The following is a 20,631-nucleotide window of genomic DNA, read 5'->3' as shown; positions in this document are numbered from 1 at the left end:
AGAGAAGGGGAGCGGTAAAAGAATAGTGGCCGTATACCTTGTAACTTATGCAGGGGCCTTGTGATAACGCTGAGAATTTATTCCTCGCTGGCCGCGTGTATTCTTGGAACAGCAATAAAGTGTCGGGCTGCTGCGCCTGAAGAAACCGTGTGACGCGGGTTCGAATCCGCCTACCGCTGTAACATTTTTTTTTAAATTAGGGAACGGGGAACACGAAGCGGCTGAAGTAGGCCAGTAATTCTAGTCGTATTAATATAATAATGGCTGTGGCTTAGCTAAGGTTAAGCCCAGGATGCGAAGCATACTAGCCTTTATTTTAGTTGCTGAACCACTGTTTAGCCTGGTGAACTGCTGTTGCTTGGCTATATTTGGTTCGGCTAGACGAAGAAACAACAAAGTAACAAAGTACCTGGCGCCAACTTCAGGCACAAACTTTTCTTTCTCCAGCTTTTCTCGCCCTGGTTCATCCAGGCCTATATCAACAGGAATGTACGCTCTGCGGCGCACCTCGAGCTAATTTCCATCACATTATGTTCTTATGCCCTGAGCTCCAGCCACCCTCTGAGTGGCAACTCTGTACGCTCTGCGGCGCACCTCGAGCTAATTTCCATCACATTACGTTCTTATGCCCTGAGCTCCAGCCACCCTCTGAGTGGCAACTCACCGACGTCGAGGGATGGGAGACCGCGGTGTCTAGCTCCAACCCAGCCGACCAAATACGGCTGGTGGACTGGGCTCTGAGGGTCGCCGAGGGCCACAAACTCCCGGACACCCTACGCGCTCCTGAGCCCCCTCACAAGTAATCTTGTAAAAAGGCTCAAGCAATAAATGTTTACCACCACCACCACCTCATGCAGGCGAGCGCACGAGCTGAGACCCGGCTATGTAGCTACGCGGCCGCAAGCGAGCGCACGAGTTGAGCCTCCGCTTTTGCAGCTGTTATGACGTCATATGGTAGCTACGCGGCCGCGCGCGGCGCAGCAAGGAAGAGCGTGGTTGTGTGGCTAGTATGCTTCGCATAATAATGGTAAACGTAGGTGTCAGTAGAGCACTGAGAGCGGTGGGATCAAAGCTAGAAAAGCATGTACGCGTCGGCAAGTTGAAGCGGCCGGGGCCGGAGCGTTCCGTGGGAGGTATTCGTATACAAGAGCAGCCCCAGCCCATTTTGTACATCGCCTGCACGGGGAGCCCTCTGCCTGCCCCCAACCCACGTACCAGTCCAGGTTCCATCTTTGGTGTGTATACGTTGCCTCTTGGGTGTCCTGAAGGCGCCGCCAAAGTATGTTAGTAAATTATGGCACGTATTGTTTACTTGCACTGGTTGCTCGATTTTGCGCGTGGCGCGAAATGAGGAAGGGCCTTTCTGGAACGTTACTGAAGATTATTAGCTCCCGGCGGTGGCAGGAATGCACAGCGTCTTTATAGTTGAATAAAATTGTAGCACGAAGTTTAGAAATCCGTAATTCCGCACCAAAAACAATAACGTAGCGCTGGAAACAGCATCTGTTAGATCGTCTGAAGCAGCCAAATTGGATACGAGGTTTGATGACAGTTCGCGTGAAATCGTCAAAATGTTTACGAGGGTTTTGCAAACGTCCTACTCACAAATTTGTGGCAGACTTGAGAGCGGTGCAGAACGCATCGATTTTGTCCGCTTTAGATTTCTTAAAAGGTGCAGCTTACGGATTTGTGGTATTGTTATTACTGAGTTACAAGCTTGATACTCGAGTCTGAATGCAAATGGCATTCCTGTCCTACTTCAACCAATTTGGGTCTATCCGTCTAGCCTCTTTACGCCTCTCTTCAATGAAAGAACAAAAATCCTTTCAGTTTCTTTGGTGTGGGGCGAAATTTAATCCGTGTTACATGGCTTCCTCAAACACAGAACCACAACGATATAGCGCTGTGCCACGGCGCGTTCACATCAGGCGTCATTTATATCAAGTCAAGCATGGGCAAGTTAACTGAAGAGAGGAGAAATAAAAGGGCGAGCTGAAATGCAAACAACTGGTGTGACTTGTGGACAGTTGAAGAGAGAAGTAAAAGGGCGAGGTGAAATGCAAACAACTGGTGTGACTTCTGGATAGCTGAAAAGAGGAGAAATAAAAGGGCGAGGTGAAATGCAAAATGGTGTGACTTCTCGACAGCTGAAGAGAGGAGAAATAAAAGGGCGAGGTGAAATGCAAACAACTGGTGTGACTTCTGGACCGCGCTGTCGCGTAAACCGCTGAAGCTTCGTCTGCTGTGAACTTTCAAACATGCTCATGAATTCCCTTAATACACGGGCCTCACAAGACGAGGTGGCTCTGTTTACGCGGTTGGAAAACTCCGGCAAGTGCATGCACTGCAGAAGATCGTCTGCCCGTATGTCAACGGATCAACAACTGCGAGTGCGTGGCGACCGTGAACAACGATGCACATTGCTCAAATCCGTTAGCAACAACGCGAGGGCTCGTTAACATTTACGAGCTGTCATGCGTCCGTGCATCTGGTCAGCGCTCTCTGTAGGATGAATGATCCTTCCTCAGAATTTACGAGCCACATCGATACGCACTGGGAAGGGAAAAAAATGCGCGTCGACGAATGGGAAACGACTCGCGATTGAGTATCACTCGGCGGCGGCTGCATTTTTGTGGCGCTGCGAGTGATTTGTTTCACAAGAAACACAGAACCCTGGACTTTGCACCATTTTAGGACTAATTACAGCTCACAAATGCTAAAAAACAACTTACCAAGGCTTTTAAATGCTTACAACAAATCTGGCATTGGTATATATACCCTTACCCCGTCAGAATTTTCTCGACTAATTCAGTGTGACTAATATTAATGTTTATATGGCCAGCTATTTCAGAAGTGCAGATTAGATGAGTTTTACAGCTTTTTGTTCACATTTATATTACATATATATGTGTATATATGTTTTCTTTTTGTCTCTCATATGTGAAACGTTTTGTAGCTTCTTTATGTACAACTACTCACCTTTTATGCATTCTTGCAAAACTCTGTATATTTTTTTTGTTAAAAACACGCGGCAGCTCCGCGCTGCCCGTGTCTTGTGGTCATAGGGGGCAGGGTGTTTTTTCAAGCTGCACTTGCAGCTTTTCTTCCCTGTCTCCCCCAATCTAGTGGAAATAAAGATATGTTCATATTCATTCATATTTCGGCATTTCTTCTCAATTTGAGGCGTGTAGCTATACAGCTCGCGCATCGAGTGCTGCGACGGGAATCGAGCGCGCGCTTCCATGCGTAGCGCGGCCATTACGAACAATGTATGCAGGGTGTCCCAGCTATAACGTTGTCCAGGGTTTAAGAATATGCAAATGCGACGTAGCTGGACAGAACGAAGGTAACGTTGTTTGCCGTCGCTTGCCGTCGGCAAACGGATTACTCAGTTTATCTTCTGCATTCCGCTGAATTAGACAATTAGTATTGATAAGTATATAGTTCTGCGGAAACCCGCAAGGTGGAGAGAAGTAATGAATAAAGGGAAAATAAGATATCCACTCGTTTGCAGCAATTGCTACAAAGGAAACCCATACGGGTTCCTCGAAAGAAAAGCCTCATAGTTGTAGAAAAATTCGTCCTGGTCCGGGACTCGAACCCGGGACCACCGCCTTCCCGAGGCAGCCGCCGCTCCACCATCTGAGCCAACCAGGCGGCTAGCAGACGGCAGGGCGAAGTCGAATTTGTCGACAACACGAAGCAAAGGCAAGTGTTTGATGTAGTAGTTCTGCGGAAACCCGCAAGGTGGAGAGAAGTAATGAATAAAGGGAAAATCAGACATCCACCCGTTTGCAGCAATCGCTACAAAGGAAACCTATACGGGTTCCTCGAAAGAAAAGCCTCATAGTTGAAGCAAAATTCGTCCTGGTCCGGGACCCGAACCCGGGACCACCGCCTTTCCGGGGCAGCCGCGCTACCATCTGAGCTAACCAGGCGGCTAGACAATTGCTGCAAACGGGTGGATGTCTGATTTTCCCTTTATTCAGTATTGATAAATTAATCAACTTCTCAAATACTATAGTTAGATGAAAAGTGTCAATGAGAAAATTGTAGGGCTACATGAGAAACTCCCGATACAGCTTTCTGTTCCTCAATGAGTGCTACATAAAAGTGTTTTTTCCGAGCGTGAAAGAAGCCCGCAGATGCATGCAAAATTGCAGCGCGACTGGCCTCTCGAGACACTTTGCGTGTATTCGCAATTTGCGTGTATTCTTTTTTTTCTCGATCTCGATATCCAGCGTTCACTCGGACTTATTTGCGTCACATATGTAGTCGGCTGGGCCTTTACACAAGCGATTAGTTTTCCCGGCTCATTTCCCTAATGCTCGCCTCGATGACTGACGAATCAGCCTATACCGGCAAAATTTGTCAGCAGTTCCTAAATAATGTTCTACTCTCCCGTCCCACAAAAAAAATAAAGTGAGCTATAACAAAAAAAAAAAAAGCTCCGTTAACTCTCGCCAGTCACGGGGGCTCGAGCAATGGGCGTGATGACGTTCGCAGTTCCGACCAATCAGGTATGGCGAGGAACGCCTGTTCTTTTTTTTTTTTTTAAACGCTGGCGAGCGACCTCACCGACTGGTATTAGGTCATAACCGAGAAGGGTGCGCAAAGTGACGTTTATGCTTTACGCAGCGAGTTCGTCGTAACCTAAGCGTAAAACCACCCTGAAAGTCAGCTGTGTATAGAAGTCCAGGATTTACGCCTGAGCTATACATATAGCATCGACCTTTAGTTGTTTTCTCTTCTTTTTTTATTTCTGGAGGAGTATAAGCATGTCGAATATCTCCGAGCCCGTGCTGCGCATAACCACCATGAACGTAAGCGAACAAATTAGTCTTATTAATTGTTTTTATACCATCTTGCGTGATCTTCGTTGCGGCTGTAGCGAAAACCTGTGGCCTCGGTGAACAGTTGAGCTGGGCTGTTGAGTCTTGCGCTGTGGTTGTCTGTGACGATTAGGTCATCTAATGTGGTCGAACGCGAGAACCATTCCGGACTGCACTATAGCTCCGTACGCGTATACCTTAAAGACATCTCATTACGGCAAGAACGCTGTCGAGAAGCCATCACGAATTGCACCACGAAAGTGGGCAATAGAGGCACTCCGCTGGTCTGCCTTTTTGCTAGCTCAGTTTAGCGGGAATGTCTTGCAGGTCACTGGAAACATTGCGAGGTCCCTTCCAGGCAAAAAAAAAAAGGGGGGGGGTACCCGTATACATATATTAGTTCGGTACTTATTGATCATAGTTTATGTAAGCAGTATGCATGTTACGTCAACTATCATTATACATATAGTTGGTTGCTTATTACAGCTTATATTTGGCGCCTGCAGTTAGCAGTAAGAGATAGCGTCGATGGCACTACTGCATCTGTCGTGAGATGCACTTTTCTTCTTTCGCTATCTTCTTTAAAATTGTTTTTATTATTATTATTATTATTATTATTATTATTATTATTATTATTATTTATTATTATTATTATTAATTTTACTAATGTGAAACTAAAGTGGAGCTCCATCTATAACTAAATGTGCATATCGTGCGCTGTAATGAAACCGTGATCGTCCGAGCCACTAAAAAAATACGGCTATTTGAATAAGTTATTGCGGTATTACGGGCCAGAACCACGATGTGGTTACGAGGACGCGCAGGGTTGGGGCCACCCTCCGCATTAATTTTTGGCCGACCGGGCTTCTTCTTTGACGTGCACCTAAATCTAAGCGCACGCGCGTTTTTCGCTCTTGGCCCCCATCAAACTGTGCGCGCACACGGCGGCCGGAGTCGCACCCGCGACCTAGAGATCAACTACGCAGCGCCGTAGCCACCACCGAGCTACCCCGCGCCAGCTTGAAGCCAAAAAAGTTTATTTTAACGCCGTAATGCCCAACGTAGTTCCATGTCAAGGAAACTGTAACATACAACTGTATAACAGCAAACTGAAAGTCTGCATTAACTATACAAGTATAACTACATAACAACTTGTTCGCCTTCGTTTCTGGCCGCAGAGGGTACATTTGTACAGAACAAACCAACGAAATCGTGTTTGAGTTATAACGCAACTAGCACAGTAAATTGCTGATTAGTATTTTTGTTTGCTGTACTATGATCATAACCCAACTAGGAGAGTAAATTACTGATTGGCATTTCTGTTTGCTATACTATGCACAACTGAAGATTCGTTCCAGCTCATCAAAAAATCCTACTAACAATACGGTTTAAATTTTCCGTGCTGAAATCAGAATTTTGAGGTATCGAAACAGCGCGGCCTATCTGATACGTTGGACGTTACAACGTCAACACGGCCTTGTTGCAGGAAGCCCCTAGAAAAGCACGTGGAACGCGTATGTGGATCAAATTTTATGCTGTACGCATTTTTCTTTCGTTCCACTTAATACGAGCAATGTCCATTCATCTACGATGCCCGGATTTTAAAAGTGCTCGTCTGTGAAGATTTTGCTTATTGTACAATGTTATCTTGCCTGATTCCGAGAGGGAGTACTGATCAACGCGACCATGCCCATAGAGCCTTGCTAACTTTCATGCAGAAAACTGATTTGGACTGCCGTTTATAGATACTTTTTCCCCGCGCTTCCTACTTTCTTTTGTCCGTGTCTCTCGCATTTGTTTGTTTCCCATTTTCTTTCCAATTTAATTTTGTTATCCTATCCTCCTCTTTTCGTTCCCTCCTCCCGAAAGAGTAGGCAGGCGTTGTGCCCCTCTCGGTGGCAGTTGCCAGCTCACTCCCTCCCTGCTTCCTTTGTGTGCTTGCATGTTTCCATATATATATATATATATATATATATATATATATATATATATATATATATATATATATATATATATATATATATATATATATATATATATTATGGTGTTTTACGTGCCAAAACCACTTTGTGATTATGAGGCACGCCGTAGTGGAGGACTCCGAAAATTTCGACCGCCTGGGGTTCTTTAAACGTGCACCTAAATCCAAGTGCCACGGGTGTCTCGCATTTCGCCTCCCATCGAAATGCGGCTGCCGTGGCCGGGATTCGATCCCGCGACCTCGTGCTCGGCAGCCCACCACCATAGCCACTGAGCAACCGCGGCGGGTACATGTTTCCATACCTAATAATAATAATAATAATAATAATAATAATAATAATAATAATAATAATAATAATAATAATAATAATAATAATAATAATAATAATAATAATAATAATAATAATAATAATAATAAATTCAAACATCATCTTCGCAATTTCATGTTTAACCTATAGGTCCGTTTATTGAATACGCCTTTTAAAACACAACTTTAATTCTGTCGTTTTTAATACTGTTTGCCTCGTTTCTTACTTTAGCTTAAACCTTATCCCTATCGTTTTATATTTTCCATTGTATTATTCTTTTTGCCTCATTATGTATTTGCACTTGTATTTGCATTTTTGTATTTTTATAATTCGCTGCCTTTTTGCTGTCAAGTAGTATTAGTGTTTTTTTTTATACATTATAAAAGGTCCCCCTACAGTGTTCACACTATGGGACCTTTTTCTGTACTAAATATCAATATTTTTGTATCGGCACTAAGTATTGAATAAACTTCAACTTCAACGTTGTCGGTTAAGATAATTTACATTTGATGGCAGTCATTTGGACGACACCTGCTCGTTGTTGTTGCGACAATACAGCACGTTCCCCACGGCCAGTTCTTTCCCAACGGTAGCCTTCACCACATCACGTTTGCCTCGGGACTCCTGAAGCTGCTGTGGGACACCGCGGAAACACTTGGAGTCCGGTGAGCCTTTCCCCCACCCCCCCCCCTCTTCGGGGACGTAACCTAAAGGTTGCGGATATATCGTGATTCATTGGACACCACCTACCAACCTTGCAGGCCGAACTGCCCACCCTTTCCGCACAGTAATTGTAGCTTCTGATTTGACGCTCCCTTTTATCCACTATAACACTGCCAGATTAGAACCCACTAATTGTCGCGTGACATATCGCTGCTGCAGATAACACACTTTGCTGTCTTGAACAATTTCGCAGCACCGATAAGAATTTTTTTCTTTTTGGTTACGAACGCGTAGTGCTTTGATTTGTTTGTTTTTCTGTGCTTTTCTTTCTTTTGTTTTTATTTTGCCTTTTGTATTGGTTTGTTTTATGATCCCCACCATTGACCCGCACCCGTGTTTAGGCCACTGAGCCATGATTTTCATTAAAGTTCATTCTCTCTCTTGGTTTGAAGTTTATTGCCCATTGTTTTGTTTTGCGTATATAATGTATTATAAAATGTGCAGCCCGTACAATAAAGGAGAAGTAAGTCTAGTTCGCGATTGTTATTAATGAAGCTGGTCTGTGCTTTCCGTTTTCAGTGCTTTGCAATAAAGAAGTCATTAACATGTCTAAGAATTTTCCATTGTATTGCATGCTTGCACTGTTAGCGTGTGTGAGCTTTCGTCACCCGCACCTGGTTGGACGAAATGTTATGGCCTGCTGTGACTAAATAAACAAATCTGCCACAAATAAAACCAACAAAACCACACTGGCTGCATTAGCTCGGTAGCTCCTATCTAAATACACGGGAACGCGGAGAAATTGTCCTTCTCGGCAACCACTGCGCCGAATTTGATGAGGTTTCTTGCATTTCAAAGAAAAAGTTAACATCTGTCGACTGCAGGAAGCACAATATCGATTCAGGTCGCCAATTTTTTTACATAAGTTGTTTAAGATTACAAATTTTAGAAAAAGAAGCTTAAGTAACTAGTTTTCAAATGTGTACTCAGCAAAAAAGAAAGAAAGAAAGAACGAAAGAAAGAAATGATATCCTAATTCTGTAAACTGCACTTATAATACACCTAAAACGGCCAAACTTAATGCATAAGAACAGCACTCCGAAATATACCCCTTCTTTGCGAAATCTGCGTGAACCCAGCATAAATGCATGCAATGCTGCCCGCGGCAAAACAATATACAGTGTAAGTATCCACTCAATTCTCAGTAATGCGCACTGTTCGTTTTCACCTGTCTTGGCGGCAGGCACAAGACCACCATCCTGCACAACGCCGATTGGGGGGTCAAGCTGGCCAACGGTTCTTGGACCGGATTCCTGGGTGAACTACAGAGAAACGTGAGGTCTCGTTCTGCCTGCCGCCACTTCACTGTAAAAGCGCACTTCGTGATTCCTTTGCTTAAGACAATGGTGGTCAGACAATGCGGTAGACGTCAAATAACTTCAGTAGTCTTTTAGCCGTTGGTTCACGTACCTCTTAGACTGAGTTTAAAGGGCTGGTGTTAAGGGTGGTGTTGTCGTCTTTCTTGTGTGTGTTGTGTTTTTTGGCGCAAAATCTTTCCAGTATTAAAGGGCTCCGTTGCTGCCGGCTTAGTTTTGGTGCCTACTTTGTACTGCCTAACGGTACTCCAGCGTGCTTATACAGCACGGCAGCTCTAGTAGCCTTTCTTCTCTTTTCTTTAATTCACATGCCTTCCACTGCAGTGAAAGACTTCGCTGTGACGAAGTCTTCACCGCTGCCACTCTAACCGCTCTTATACCAGCAGTTCACGTTTAATTGTGACGTCTGATATTGCAGAGTTACAGAGCTGTATACAGAGCCTTGCGAATTTCTTCACATTTTTCTTATGGAATTAATTGAAAGTGCTTTGGACGTTAAAAATGAGAATTAGGAAGAACAGTCGCGAGGGAGGACACAGGATAGATGATGCTATCTTCTTACAACAGGTGCCTATAGGAAATCATATCGAGCCAATGTGTGTAGCTCCAGGCTGTCACACGTAAGCACAGTGAAGGGGACCATCCACCAAATGTAACCAACGAAGTGTATCGATCACATCTAGTCCACTTTTCCGAGCCACAACTGAGGCGTCACAGATGCATACGCATTATACCATTCCTCCGCGTTATGTCCCTGCTATTATGTCAGAGCGCCTCCGAGCGCTTTGAGCTCAATCACGGCGCTTTGAATGTACCAGACGAATGGATTCCGAGCACTAGATTTTGACCCCTAGAATGTAAGCTGCACAGCGAGTATGCTCTATGGGGCTATTTAGAGCGACCAGTCCTATGTGTCATCTTCAATAAGAATGCGCTTTAAAAGCCGGCTGCAACGAAATGTCACTTTAGCTAAATTTGTTATATAAGTGAGTGGTGTGTCTACGACTCAATCAATCTTGGCAATGCCGCAAAGCTGGTGATCCTAAATTTTTCTTGTTAGCAGCCGTTCAACAGCCGTTAAGCAGACGACGCGTGCACCTGGCGGTTGTCGCTATGACGGAAGACCCAACAAGCCGGCGTCCGAGATGTTTATCAGCGCGCCGCCGGCGCCGCCTTATCTCGGATGCCATGCCGAGGAGCCTTGCGCTCTGGGTCGTGCGTCACTTCCGGCGAGCGGTACAGTGGCGTGTTATTTATTTTCAGTTTCAGTATCAAACTGAGAATTACAGTGCACACCGGGACAAGGTCAGGAAACGACGAAAACAGCGTGCTCATCTTCGTCGTTTCCTGTCGTTGTCCGGGTGTGTGCACTGTAATTCGCTGCAACATGGAACGCCAACTATAGACCAGTCTCTAACCTCGGTATCGAAAAACGGCTGTTTATGCGGGCTTTCTTGCGTCAAGTTTTGCGCGGACGTTCCTCCGTATCTGCACTGCCTTAAACTAGGCTTTTTTTTTTACTTGATGATGAACGAGTTGATGCATCTTAATGGCAGCCTGAAGGACGCAAGCACATTCAGTGTATAGCGTAGAAAAAAAAAGGGAGACGAACAACAGCGTGGCTGTCTCCTTTTTCTACGCTATGTATACATTGCACGCGTTTGCGCCCTTAAGGCTGTCGTTAGGCTTTGTTTTACGCGGTCCGAAATTTCGATGGCCGTTGGCCTTCGAGCTCGCCGAAAAAGCATGCGCGGCGCCAACCCCCCTCGCAGGAGAGCGATGTGTCGTTCACGCTCTTCTACCCGACCAACTCGCGGAACGGGGTGGCCCAGCCGACGGCCAGCGTCTGGACCGAGGACGTGGTCATCCTCGGAGCGTTCGGCAACGACACCTCGCAGGGCAGCAGCATCGCGGCCTCCCTGGAGATCTTCGAGCGCGACGTGAGGACGCATATATTATATATATATACAAACCCTGATAACGGGAATCTCGTATTGCAGTTGCGCAGATACAGACGCTCTTTCCTTTTCCGGATCTCGTCTGGTGGCACTAAAAGGGAACGCCAGTGTGTGCGTTCAAAGGAAGAAAGTGTTGTGGCTTAGAAGTTGCTGACGGGAACTTTCCGTGTTGTATAGGCTATCACGTTCCAACATTTATTACATTTTAAAGCGAAAACTTTACTGGCTGCGAACTTGCGATTTCACCGTGGCGGTGCTCCGAGCAGGCACATGACGTCACAACGCGCGCCTCGCCGCGGATATTTCTCTCTCTCTCACTCCCTAGTAACTACTGCGCATACGCCAGTAGTAGCACCGAGCCACAGGTGTTCCTCCGCTGCGCAGCGCCTTTCAGCTACCGCCGTTTGGTACGACGTCATACCGCGTTCCTCGTCGTTGCGCTCGCCTCCGCTCGCTTCGCCAGCTGCGTCGCATGCCTGATAACATGTCGGAGGATTGAAAAGGAGAGCTCGCGTGCGCCGCAACCACAGCTGAGGCGGCAGTATGGACGGTGACAATTCTGATAAGCAGGAGGAGGCCTGGAATCGACATCGGAACGAGATGAGGAGGAAACTAATCGCCCAGGAAACAGACGAACAGCGCGCCGAACGACTGGCTAAACGCCGCAACATAGCTAGACAACAAGACTAACCTGGACTTGCAATCAGGATTAACCAAGACTAACCATGCTACGCCTTAACTTTCGCTACGTATATCCTGGCATAGCCGAGCTAAGCCACTGCCAATTCTTTATTTTAATATTCCGTCTAGTTCGTTCGTTGTATTTATTGTTTGTTATGCGGCTGATCTTTGCCATGTACTGTTTGGCTAAGCGAGAAAGAGTATAGCGGGTATCACCCGTGATGCCAACCTCTCCTCGAGACACATTCTAATAAAAAGAAAGAAGGAAGTAAGCCTTATAAATATTTACGTGAAATAATATTCAGTTCAATTCAAAGAAAGAAAGGGAGAAAAGCACACTCTCTCAACAGTTGAGAAGAAGATTGATTGATTGATTGATTGATTGATTGATTGATTGATTGATTGATTGATTGATTGATTGATTGATTGTGGCGTCAGGCTGTTCGTCAGAGCCGGTTGTAGATCTCGCTCGTCGGAACAAGCCTTCCCCTTCCATGACACCCACATCCACACCTTCTTCCCTCTCTCCTCCTCGTATTAGGTGAAAGGGGGGCAGTTCTTCGGGAAATTCAACGGTTCTTTTAACCAGTTGGTATGCTTCACGTCGCCTTAATTGCGGCGTCACCTCATCACTTCCGGCATTGTCAGCATGGTGGAACTCTTGAAAAACGCTCTCGCGCAATCTGCACATGGTGTAGACATTTGTGCTTTCGCGAGAAGCAGAATACAAAAAAAAAATGTGCAGAAAATATCGACAGTGATTGTCAATGCAAGCCAACAGCCGATCGCTTCTAGAAAGTTACTAGCTTTTATTAAAGGAATAGATGCGCTTGAACGCGTAGACATTCGTTGCAGTGAAGACATTTATGTAGCATTTTTCTTTCGTTGCGTAATCACGCAGAGAAGAGAGCCGTGAACCAGCGCAACTGCGGCTGTGATATAGGTGGCTAAACACATGTAGTAAGTCCTCCTTTTAAGAGGGGACGGTTCGGTGGTTGCGGCGTCCCAGAGCTGCAGGACGTTGCGAGGTATACGACTCAGTTCGTGCAGTGTGCTTGTGTTTCCACGGCTCAGCACTTATTCGAGAGCGACGACTACTCGACACAACCGTAGCTCGAGCAGAGGGCGCTGCAGCTGCTTGTTCAAACTGCGCAGCCGACAAGAGCAATCGTTCCGTTGCGAGTGTTACTGCGTGTTGCCGTGAATTCCTGAAAAGGTTCCCTCTTGACATAGTCGCTCTCAATCAATCAATCAATCAATCAATCAATCAATCAATCAATCAATCAATCAATCAATCAATCAATCAATCAATCAATCAATCAATCAATTTATTTATTTACTTATTTATTTATTTATTCATTCATTTATTTGTTTACCGCATTAGCCATTATGTAAATCGTTTCCTTCGTCCTTGTCTATCCTCTATCGTTGTGCCTTTCGTATTTATAGGTTCCTGTGTGTCCAGCGCAGATCAATATATAGATGATGTACTCTTACTACGCACCAATACACTTCCCTTCTGGTCGTACACGCAGGTCCAGATAATGGTAGGCGTCTGTCTTCTCGTGCTGAGCTTGATCGTATCACTGGCGCCTGGTTCCTCGAAGACGTTCATCTCAAGGCTGGTGGAAAGCCTACTTATGCTCTCACGGAGCATGTGTCTTCAAGGTACGTGTAGCCACTTAGCGAACTTTCGTTTCTTCATTTTTGTAGGAAGTACTTTGAAATAGGGATTTGTCGAGAGGCGCAAAAAATAAAGCTTGCCACATATAGCTCAATTTGCGAGTGCCCATGCTGTTCGTGCTAAAAAATAGACCGGCTCTACACTACGAGAGATTACGTATTCTAAAAAAGAAATGTACAGGAATAGGCATTTCACACATTCATTAAAACACGAACCACTCTATGTAGTTTAGTTCACAAAAAAAATACTGGTTGCATTTTGGCATCTATCTATCTATCTATCTATCTATCTATCTATCTATCTATCTATCTATCTATCTATCTATCTATCTATCTATCTATCTATCTATCTATCTATCTATCTATCTATCTATCTGTCTGTCTGTCTGTCTGTCTGTCTGTCTGTCTGTCTGTCTGTCTGTCTGTCTGTCTGTCTGTCTGTCTGTCTGTCTGTCTGTCTGTCTGTCTGTCTGTCTGTCTGTCTGTCTGTCTGTCTGTCTGTCTGTCTGTCTGTCTGTCTGTCTGTGCTGTTTTAACTGCGGGTGCCCCATTATACGACAAAAAATTCATGTCGTCAGTACTCATGCATTACGCGTGCTGAATCCTCTCCCGCGCTTCCCTCTGTACACGCTGCGCCTTCTAGCGGCGCCGCCGAGAAGTACGCGCACGCACCCAGTTTGCACGTACCAGCGCGAACGGCCCACGATTTCAGTCTGCACTACTTTCGAGACCGGTCCGTGTTTTTTAGACTGCACTAAATCTCCGGGATCGGCTCACGTTTATGATGGGATAGCTAGGTTAACTGGATAGTCGGACAAACAAACAAAAACTGATCTGACAACGTCGGTAATGTCATACGCGTTAATATACACCGAGAAGGATCACATCGTCGAGCCTTCTGGTACGTCGCGTCCACGTCGCTTTCTTTCCCTTCTCCCTCGGCGCGCAGTCAATCACGAACCGCCTCGAAGCCCGTCCTCCCGAATCGTGGTGGCCACCTGGTGGCTGGCGGTGCTGGTGTTCGCCAACGTGTTCAACGGCAAGATGAAGGCGGGCCTCACGGTGCGCCTCAAGAGCGGCCACCGGATTGACTCGGCCGCGCAACTGGCTTCGCGCGAGGACGTCCGCGTCTACATGCTTCGCGGTCCGGCCTACCCGATCCTGCTCGCGGTGAGTCCAGCGAGGAGTCGTCGCGAAGCGCCGCCACGCGTTTCATGGCGAACGGCAGCTGCCCACACGAGGTCCCGGGTTCGACTCCCGGTCGCAGCGACCTGCATTCCTGTGGGAGCGGATTGCGAAAGCATTCGTGTACCACGCTTTGGGCGAGCGTTAGAGGGTCCCAGGTGGTTGAGATGGAGAGGAGTTTACTGAGAGGTCTCCCTGAACTGCTACGTTCTAGCCTGCTACTCAGCGTCAGGGCAGGGTGAAAGCGGAACAAAAAGAGAGGGAGATAGCGAGTATCATTATACGATGAGATAAAGGCATGAATAAAAAAATATTTTAAAAATTAACCAATAAAAATGATAACAGTCGTGGAAATGGTTTTGAAACCCCTTACTACGACGTTCCTTATAGCCCGTGTGTTACCTTCAGAAAATTAAAGTAAATCAATCAATCAATTGATCAAGCAACCAAACAATCTCGTACGAAAGTCTATCCCAACTGTCACGTACAGCACGGACGCAAACTTATAGATGAGCGATTGAAAAAAAAAACGCAGCTGTCGCCGAACGAGCACGACCGGAAAGTGTACCGAAAGCTGAAGCCCGGTTCGCTGGTTCCCTACCGCCGCCTGTGGTCCGCCGACGTGCTGGACCAGGTGGCCGCGGGCAAGGCGGTCATCGTGGGCGACCGCACGACGCTGCTGTACCACGCGGCCCAGAGATGCCACCGGTACCCGCACCACGAGTTCTACCTGGGCCGGGAGCGTCTCTTCTCGCACCCGATGGTCGTCTACTACAGGAGGGACAACGTGCGCTTCATCATGAACGCCTGGGAGCGCAGGTGAACCCCCTGATGTCCCTTGTTAGAAAGAAGCATCTTTGCTTCACTGTCATCATTCGTTATCATCCGGCGACATATGCCATGGTTCTCCCGCAATATGCTTCGATAAGTGATTAATTACAGCAGTTTATCATATCGTGCGACGCGCATGGGCAGCTTGAATGGTCCGCAATCTTATCTAATTTTTCCTTGTCAAGCACTCTGTCAATATATCAGTGCACAATTTTATATCCGTAGCGCGGGTTTGTATGCAAGCGACGTGCAAGCTATCGGTATTTCGCTGCTTTTCAGTGCGTGGTGCGAGCCTTGTGTAATGTGTTCTTGTCTTCTTATTTTTGATAATTTCTTCATGTGTACTGTCCACTCCTGCCCACGGCCTTCTCGGGAGGCTCGCAGTATTTATCAAAACAATCAAATAAATAAAGGGTTCCGGCTGCTTTACAGAGTGGACTCAGCGGGAGTTCTCCCATAGGCTGTTGCAGGATTAGAAAAGTCATAGGTTCGCCGGACGGGCAAAGCAACTGATTGCGATAGCAAATTAGTAGACAGCTATACGAATTAAGGACACTCGTGTTATCGGCTGCATAACCTGCTGCAAACACTCGCTTACTAGCTTTAATTAACAACCACGCGTTGTCACGCGCGCACAGGCAAACCCGAACACAGCTCGCTCGATGACCGTGGATGCATCCGCCGTCAGAGCACTGGCGTGATGAACACCGCGGCAGCAGCGGTGGGCCAATTGCCCTTCGCGCTGCCTGGCGCATCGACGCGAACTGGGCGCGTTCGAGAATACAGCGCACACGATGTCATCAGCTATCTCCGGTCGGGATTGCCTTCCAACCCAGCGCAGATTACCTGCAAGATAGGACGGGCGCGGCAACGCTAAGCCGCAGCAACTAGAGACTGGAGATGCGCACTAACCTGCCCCGTCCCCCCTCCCCCATCTTAGCACACCGTTCCTACCCCCAACCACACTTTGCTAGCGCGAGAAGACACCGCCGCTTCAAGCCACCATCACTCTCCGCTCACCCTCGCAAGGTTTCGCTCGCACCTACATCATGCAGCGCGTCGCGGCGATGTTATCGTACTTGGACTTTATATGGAACATCACGGCGACGGCGGAAATTGGCCTGGAGGGATGAATGGATAGATGGATGGACGGACGGACCTACCTTTGCTATAAAGACAAAAAGAAAATGAACAAAAAATCCCACGACGAATTCCCGTAACCAAACTTTCTGAAACCCTATTGTGAACTTTGTTTTTGCAAGCCTCCGCTGTTTGTCGTTTCCCTACTTTTCTTCCACCAATCTTGCAATCGCCGCTTACTAATCTCTGCTGCGGACATGTTTACTTTCCGTCTGCTCTCGATGAACCCAAGGGCTTCAGGGAGACCACAGATGCCTAAATCGACTGCTGGGCAGATAGGTGTCTTCACATTCTAATGAAACATGCTTCAACGTTTCCCTAGATACCGCAGCAAGCACATGTTTCTTGTTCCTTCTTATATCTCGCTTTATAAGCGCGTGTTCTAAGGCGTCCTGATCTCGCTTCGAAAAATAATGAGCTTACCTTTGAGTTATCATAAATTTGTTCTTTCCTGATTTCGTTTTATCCTCTTCAGTATTTCCTCATGGCAGGTTCATTTTCCGTTGCCGCCACCCATGAGATTATGTTAGCCTCTCCGACTTTCCTCCTGACGTTCTTTGTTTCTGTGTAGCTCACCATAAAAGCGGCATACTTGCTGGCAAGCTTCTTAGTTCTCTTACCTTAATACCTGGAAACGCTCCCAGCTCATTTACTTTTCTTCCGTATTCTTCAGTCGCTCTTCATGATCAATTTTACTGTGAGCTTCTGTCACTTCAAAGCTTGTACAGCCGAAATCACCCTGCACAGCTTCATTTGTAGTCTTCCCGTGAGTGCCCAACGCGAGGCGTCCCAGTGACCTTTGGTTGCCATCGAGTCCCGATTGTACCCCTGATTTCAAGCAAACAACCTCATTTCCAAATGTAATTCCTGGAACCATTGCACCTTTCCACATACCCCGGAGCACCTCGCAGCTATTGTATCCTCATAGCGCTCTGTGTTTCACTATGGCTACATTTCTCTTTCCCTTTGCTGCTATTGTTTTATCTTGTGTTTCCATATATCTATTGCCTCCGTTTATTCGTATACGAAGGTATTTATATTCTTTTACCTGATTTATTTCCTGGCTTTGTATTGCCATTGTCTGTTCACTGTTTTCGTTGAATACCATAACACCTGATTTTTAACGCTAAATCCCAGACCTAAATTCTCGCCTTCCTGACCACGAATATTAGCCAGACGTTGCATATCACTTTGCTTGCTGGCTAGCAACCCAATGACGAGATGTGCGGAGGCAAGCGCCGTCTGGTGGTTTGGTTAGAAACCCAGAGGCACGCGAGGCAAGCCCATAGGAGGAAAGCATAACAGCAGGAAAGTCAGGACAATTGAGGCGAAGAAAGCTTCACGTTACAACAGGCAGTTTTAGCGGAGCATTTACGGGCCGCTGCGCTCAGACCGACTTTATCATTCATAGCAATCTGCACACAGCCGCTCAGCAGGACGCTGTACCGCTATACCAAGAACACTGATGGGCGTGCGTAGAACGCTCATAGCAGCAGCGGAACATAGAACGCTGCGCACATTCCGCTACAGGAGCCCGATTTAGCGGAGCGTCAGCGTGCGTCGCGTTGCTTTCTTTATCGCTTTACAGCCAAGCTGATGAGAGCGCGTCACTGGCGACTCTGGGAGGCGCACTTGTTAGACAAGCGAAACCAATGCATTCTGTGGAGCCACTTTGTGCGCGTGAAGTCTGTGCGTATATGGCGGAGCGTGAGAAACGCTCTGCTAAAAAACTACCCGATAAATCGGCGGCCGTTCTGCGTCGGCACGTTGTCTTACACCCTTCGCAGACGTGCCCGCCTGACCGAGGCCGGCGTGGTGCTCAAGTGGTACGGCGAGACGGTGTCCTCTGGCGGCGACTTCTCGCGCTGCCCCCGCGTCGACGTCGGCGAGCAGGACACGCTGCACTTCGAGCACCTCCGCTCCGTGTTCCTGCTGCTGCTGACCGGTCACGGTCTGGCCCTGGCAGCACTGCTGGTCGCCGAGGCGCCCGCCGCTGCGCTGGTCAGCCTGTGCGGACGCACGGGGAACGCAAACCGCGTCGCGCCGGCGGTCCCGCCACGTCGCATTAGACGCGGTGTGGTTCGCGTGCGCGCGCGTGTGTGATTAGACAGTTTTGGTTACACGTACGTAGAGGCTTTGCGTACGTAGAGCGTCTACGTGTGAGCAGTGCGCATGCGTAAAACGTAGCGAGCGCGCGCGCGTCTCACGGACGTACGTGAGATTCCATTCTTTGAGTGCATTTCTTGCGCACGTAGACAGCTTCGCGCGGGAGTTCCGCGAGATCACGAACGAGCGATAGCGGGCCGCGCGCGCGCAGACGGCTCGCATCGAAACACGGCGACAGGATTGAATTGGCTACCGCCGTGTTCACATTTCCCGATAGATGAGGCTACGGGGTCCCTCTTGGCGTGCGTCGCGTACGTGTAGCTAACAGCGTTTCAGATGGCGTGCACGTAAGGTACGTAGGCTTTTCACGTTTGCGTATGTGAAGCCTCTACGTACGTGTAACTAAAACTGTATATTGTTGCGGAGGGGCACGTGGAAGCTTCGCTTACGTGAACTCTGCGCGCGAGCGGGTCGAGTCAGAACTCGACTTACACTCGATCCGACTCGACCGCGTTTGCACGAACGCGACGAGAGCGGGTCGAGTCAGAAGTCGAGTTAAACTCGTCCCGACTCGACCACGTTTACACGAATAGAGCGGGTCGAGTCAGAGGTCGAGTTAAACTCGTCCTGACTCGACCACGTTTGCACTAGCACGGCGAGAGGGGGTCGAGTCAGGAGTTGAACTCGGCCCGACTCGACCACGTTTAGACGAACACGACGAGAGTGGGTCGAGTCAGAAGTAGAGTTAAACTCCTCCCGACTCGACCACGTTTACACGAACACGAACAGAGCGGGTCGAGTCAGAGGTCGAGTTAAACTCGTCCTGACTCGACCACGTTTACACGAGTACGGTGAGAGGGGGTCGAGTCAGGAGTTAAACTCGTCCCGACTCGACCACGTTTACGCGAACACGACGAGAGTGGGTTGAGCCAGAAGTCGAGCTGACACTATATAAGGAAGAAGTACGCGTTGTCCGTAGCGATGCCGGACAGAGAAATGTTCAAGGACAGAGTGGTGGGACTATTTCGTCATACTAGTGCGAGCGTATCCGGCGAGGCTATACGGGCGAAATGTGGCGTGTCGAGTGGGAGACGGCGGCACCGTTTCGTTCCCGTAAATTCCACACCCTGTGCGTAGTCGCAGGTTACGTGCAGTTCTCGTTTATTCTCATCTGAGCAGACAGGGAAGGAACAAAAGGGACATTAAATTTAATGCACGGAGAAATTGCACGGGATGCATATCACCGAACAATGCGTTGTGCTTGATGAGGCACTTAAGTATTGGAAAGTGATGTCGACTGTACCCACTTTTTTACTATTTTGGCACGCAAGGAGTGCAGCAGAAGTGACGTCATGGGATCTCACAGGAGCAATGGGCATTCAGGCAGAGCCGTTCGTCGGTGTGAAATTTGAATGCCACATAGGCACCCATTTAGCCGAAACAGTGGGGACACTTCTGTTAGCGCAACGTTACTGTAGGTAGTCGAAGCTCAGTTTAAACGCGTGGTTGTTACAAATGGTCAATACACACCTTCTCTAAAGAGTATAGGAGTAGCTCGGAACACGTGGGTGTTTCAGAGGGTCAATAGAATGTCCACATCTCATTAGTAGAGCGTAGGAGTAGCTCAGTTTGGACATGTGGTTGTCACAAAGGGCCCAATAGATTTTTTAGACCTCTAAAAAAACGTAGGAGTAGCTCACCTGGAACACGTGGTTCTTAGAGTTAATAGATTGTCCACTTCTTAGAAGAACGTGTGTGTAGTTCAGTTCGAACACCTGGTTGTTATAGATCTTCTCGGAAGGTCGTAGGGGTCGCTCAGTCTGAACAGGTGATTGTTAAATATTGTCAATGGATTGTCCACATCTTCTCTAAAGAGCATACGAGTAGT

At 47.5% G+C, this 20,631-nt stretch overlaps 1 protein-coding gene across 1 annotated transcript; it reads left to right on the top strand.

Moving 5' to 3' along the window:
* The first annotated feature begins 4,778 nt into the window (after nt 1-4,778).
* LOC135896513 (glutamate receptor ionotropic, kainate 5-like) lies at nt 4,779-18,740 on the top strand. The gene is made up of 8 exons (XM_065424942.1): nt 4,779-4,823; nt 7,679-7,785; nt 9,027-9,117; nt 10,932-11,099; nt 13,334-13,466; nt 14,431-14,651; nt 15,202-15,485; nt 18,425-18,740. Exons 1-8 carry the CDS (start codon nt 4,779-4,781, stop codon nt 18,738-18,740), a joined length of 1,365 nt encoding a protein of 454 aa, XP_065281014.1.
* The last annotated feature ends 1,891 nt before the right edge of the window (nt 18,741-20,631 follow it).

Source organism: Dermacentor albipictus, chromosome 6 (genome assembly GCF_038994185.2).
Source record: "Dermacentor albipictus isolate Rhodes 1998 colony chromosome 6, USDA_Dalb.pri_finalv2, whole genome shotgun sequence".
Classification (NCBI taxonomy): domain Eukaryota; kingdom Metazoa; phylum Arthropoda; class Arachnida; order Ixodida; family Ixodidae; genus Dermacentor; species Dermacentor albipictus.
The sequence above is the reverse complement of the archived record's forward strand: the minus strand, read 5'-3'. Positions and strand labels throughout refer to the sequence as shown.

Coding starts and splice junctions, on each gene's coding strand:
- LOC135896513 (XM_065424942.1), top strand. CDS start 4,779: ATGTCGAATATCTCCGAGCCCGTGCTGCGCATAACCACCATGAAC. Junction 4,824..7,678: donor TGCGCATAACCACCATGAAC/GTAAGCGAACAA, acceptor GCGACAATACAG/CACGTTCCCCACGGCCAGTT. Junction 9,118..10,931: donor TGGGTGAACTACAGAGAAAC/GTGAGGTCTCGT, acceptor CCCCCCTCGCAG/GAGAGCGATGTGTCGTTCAC.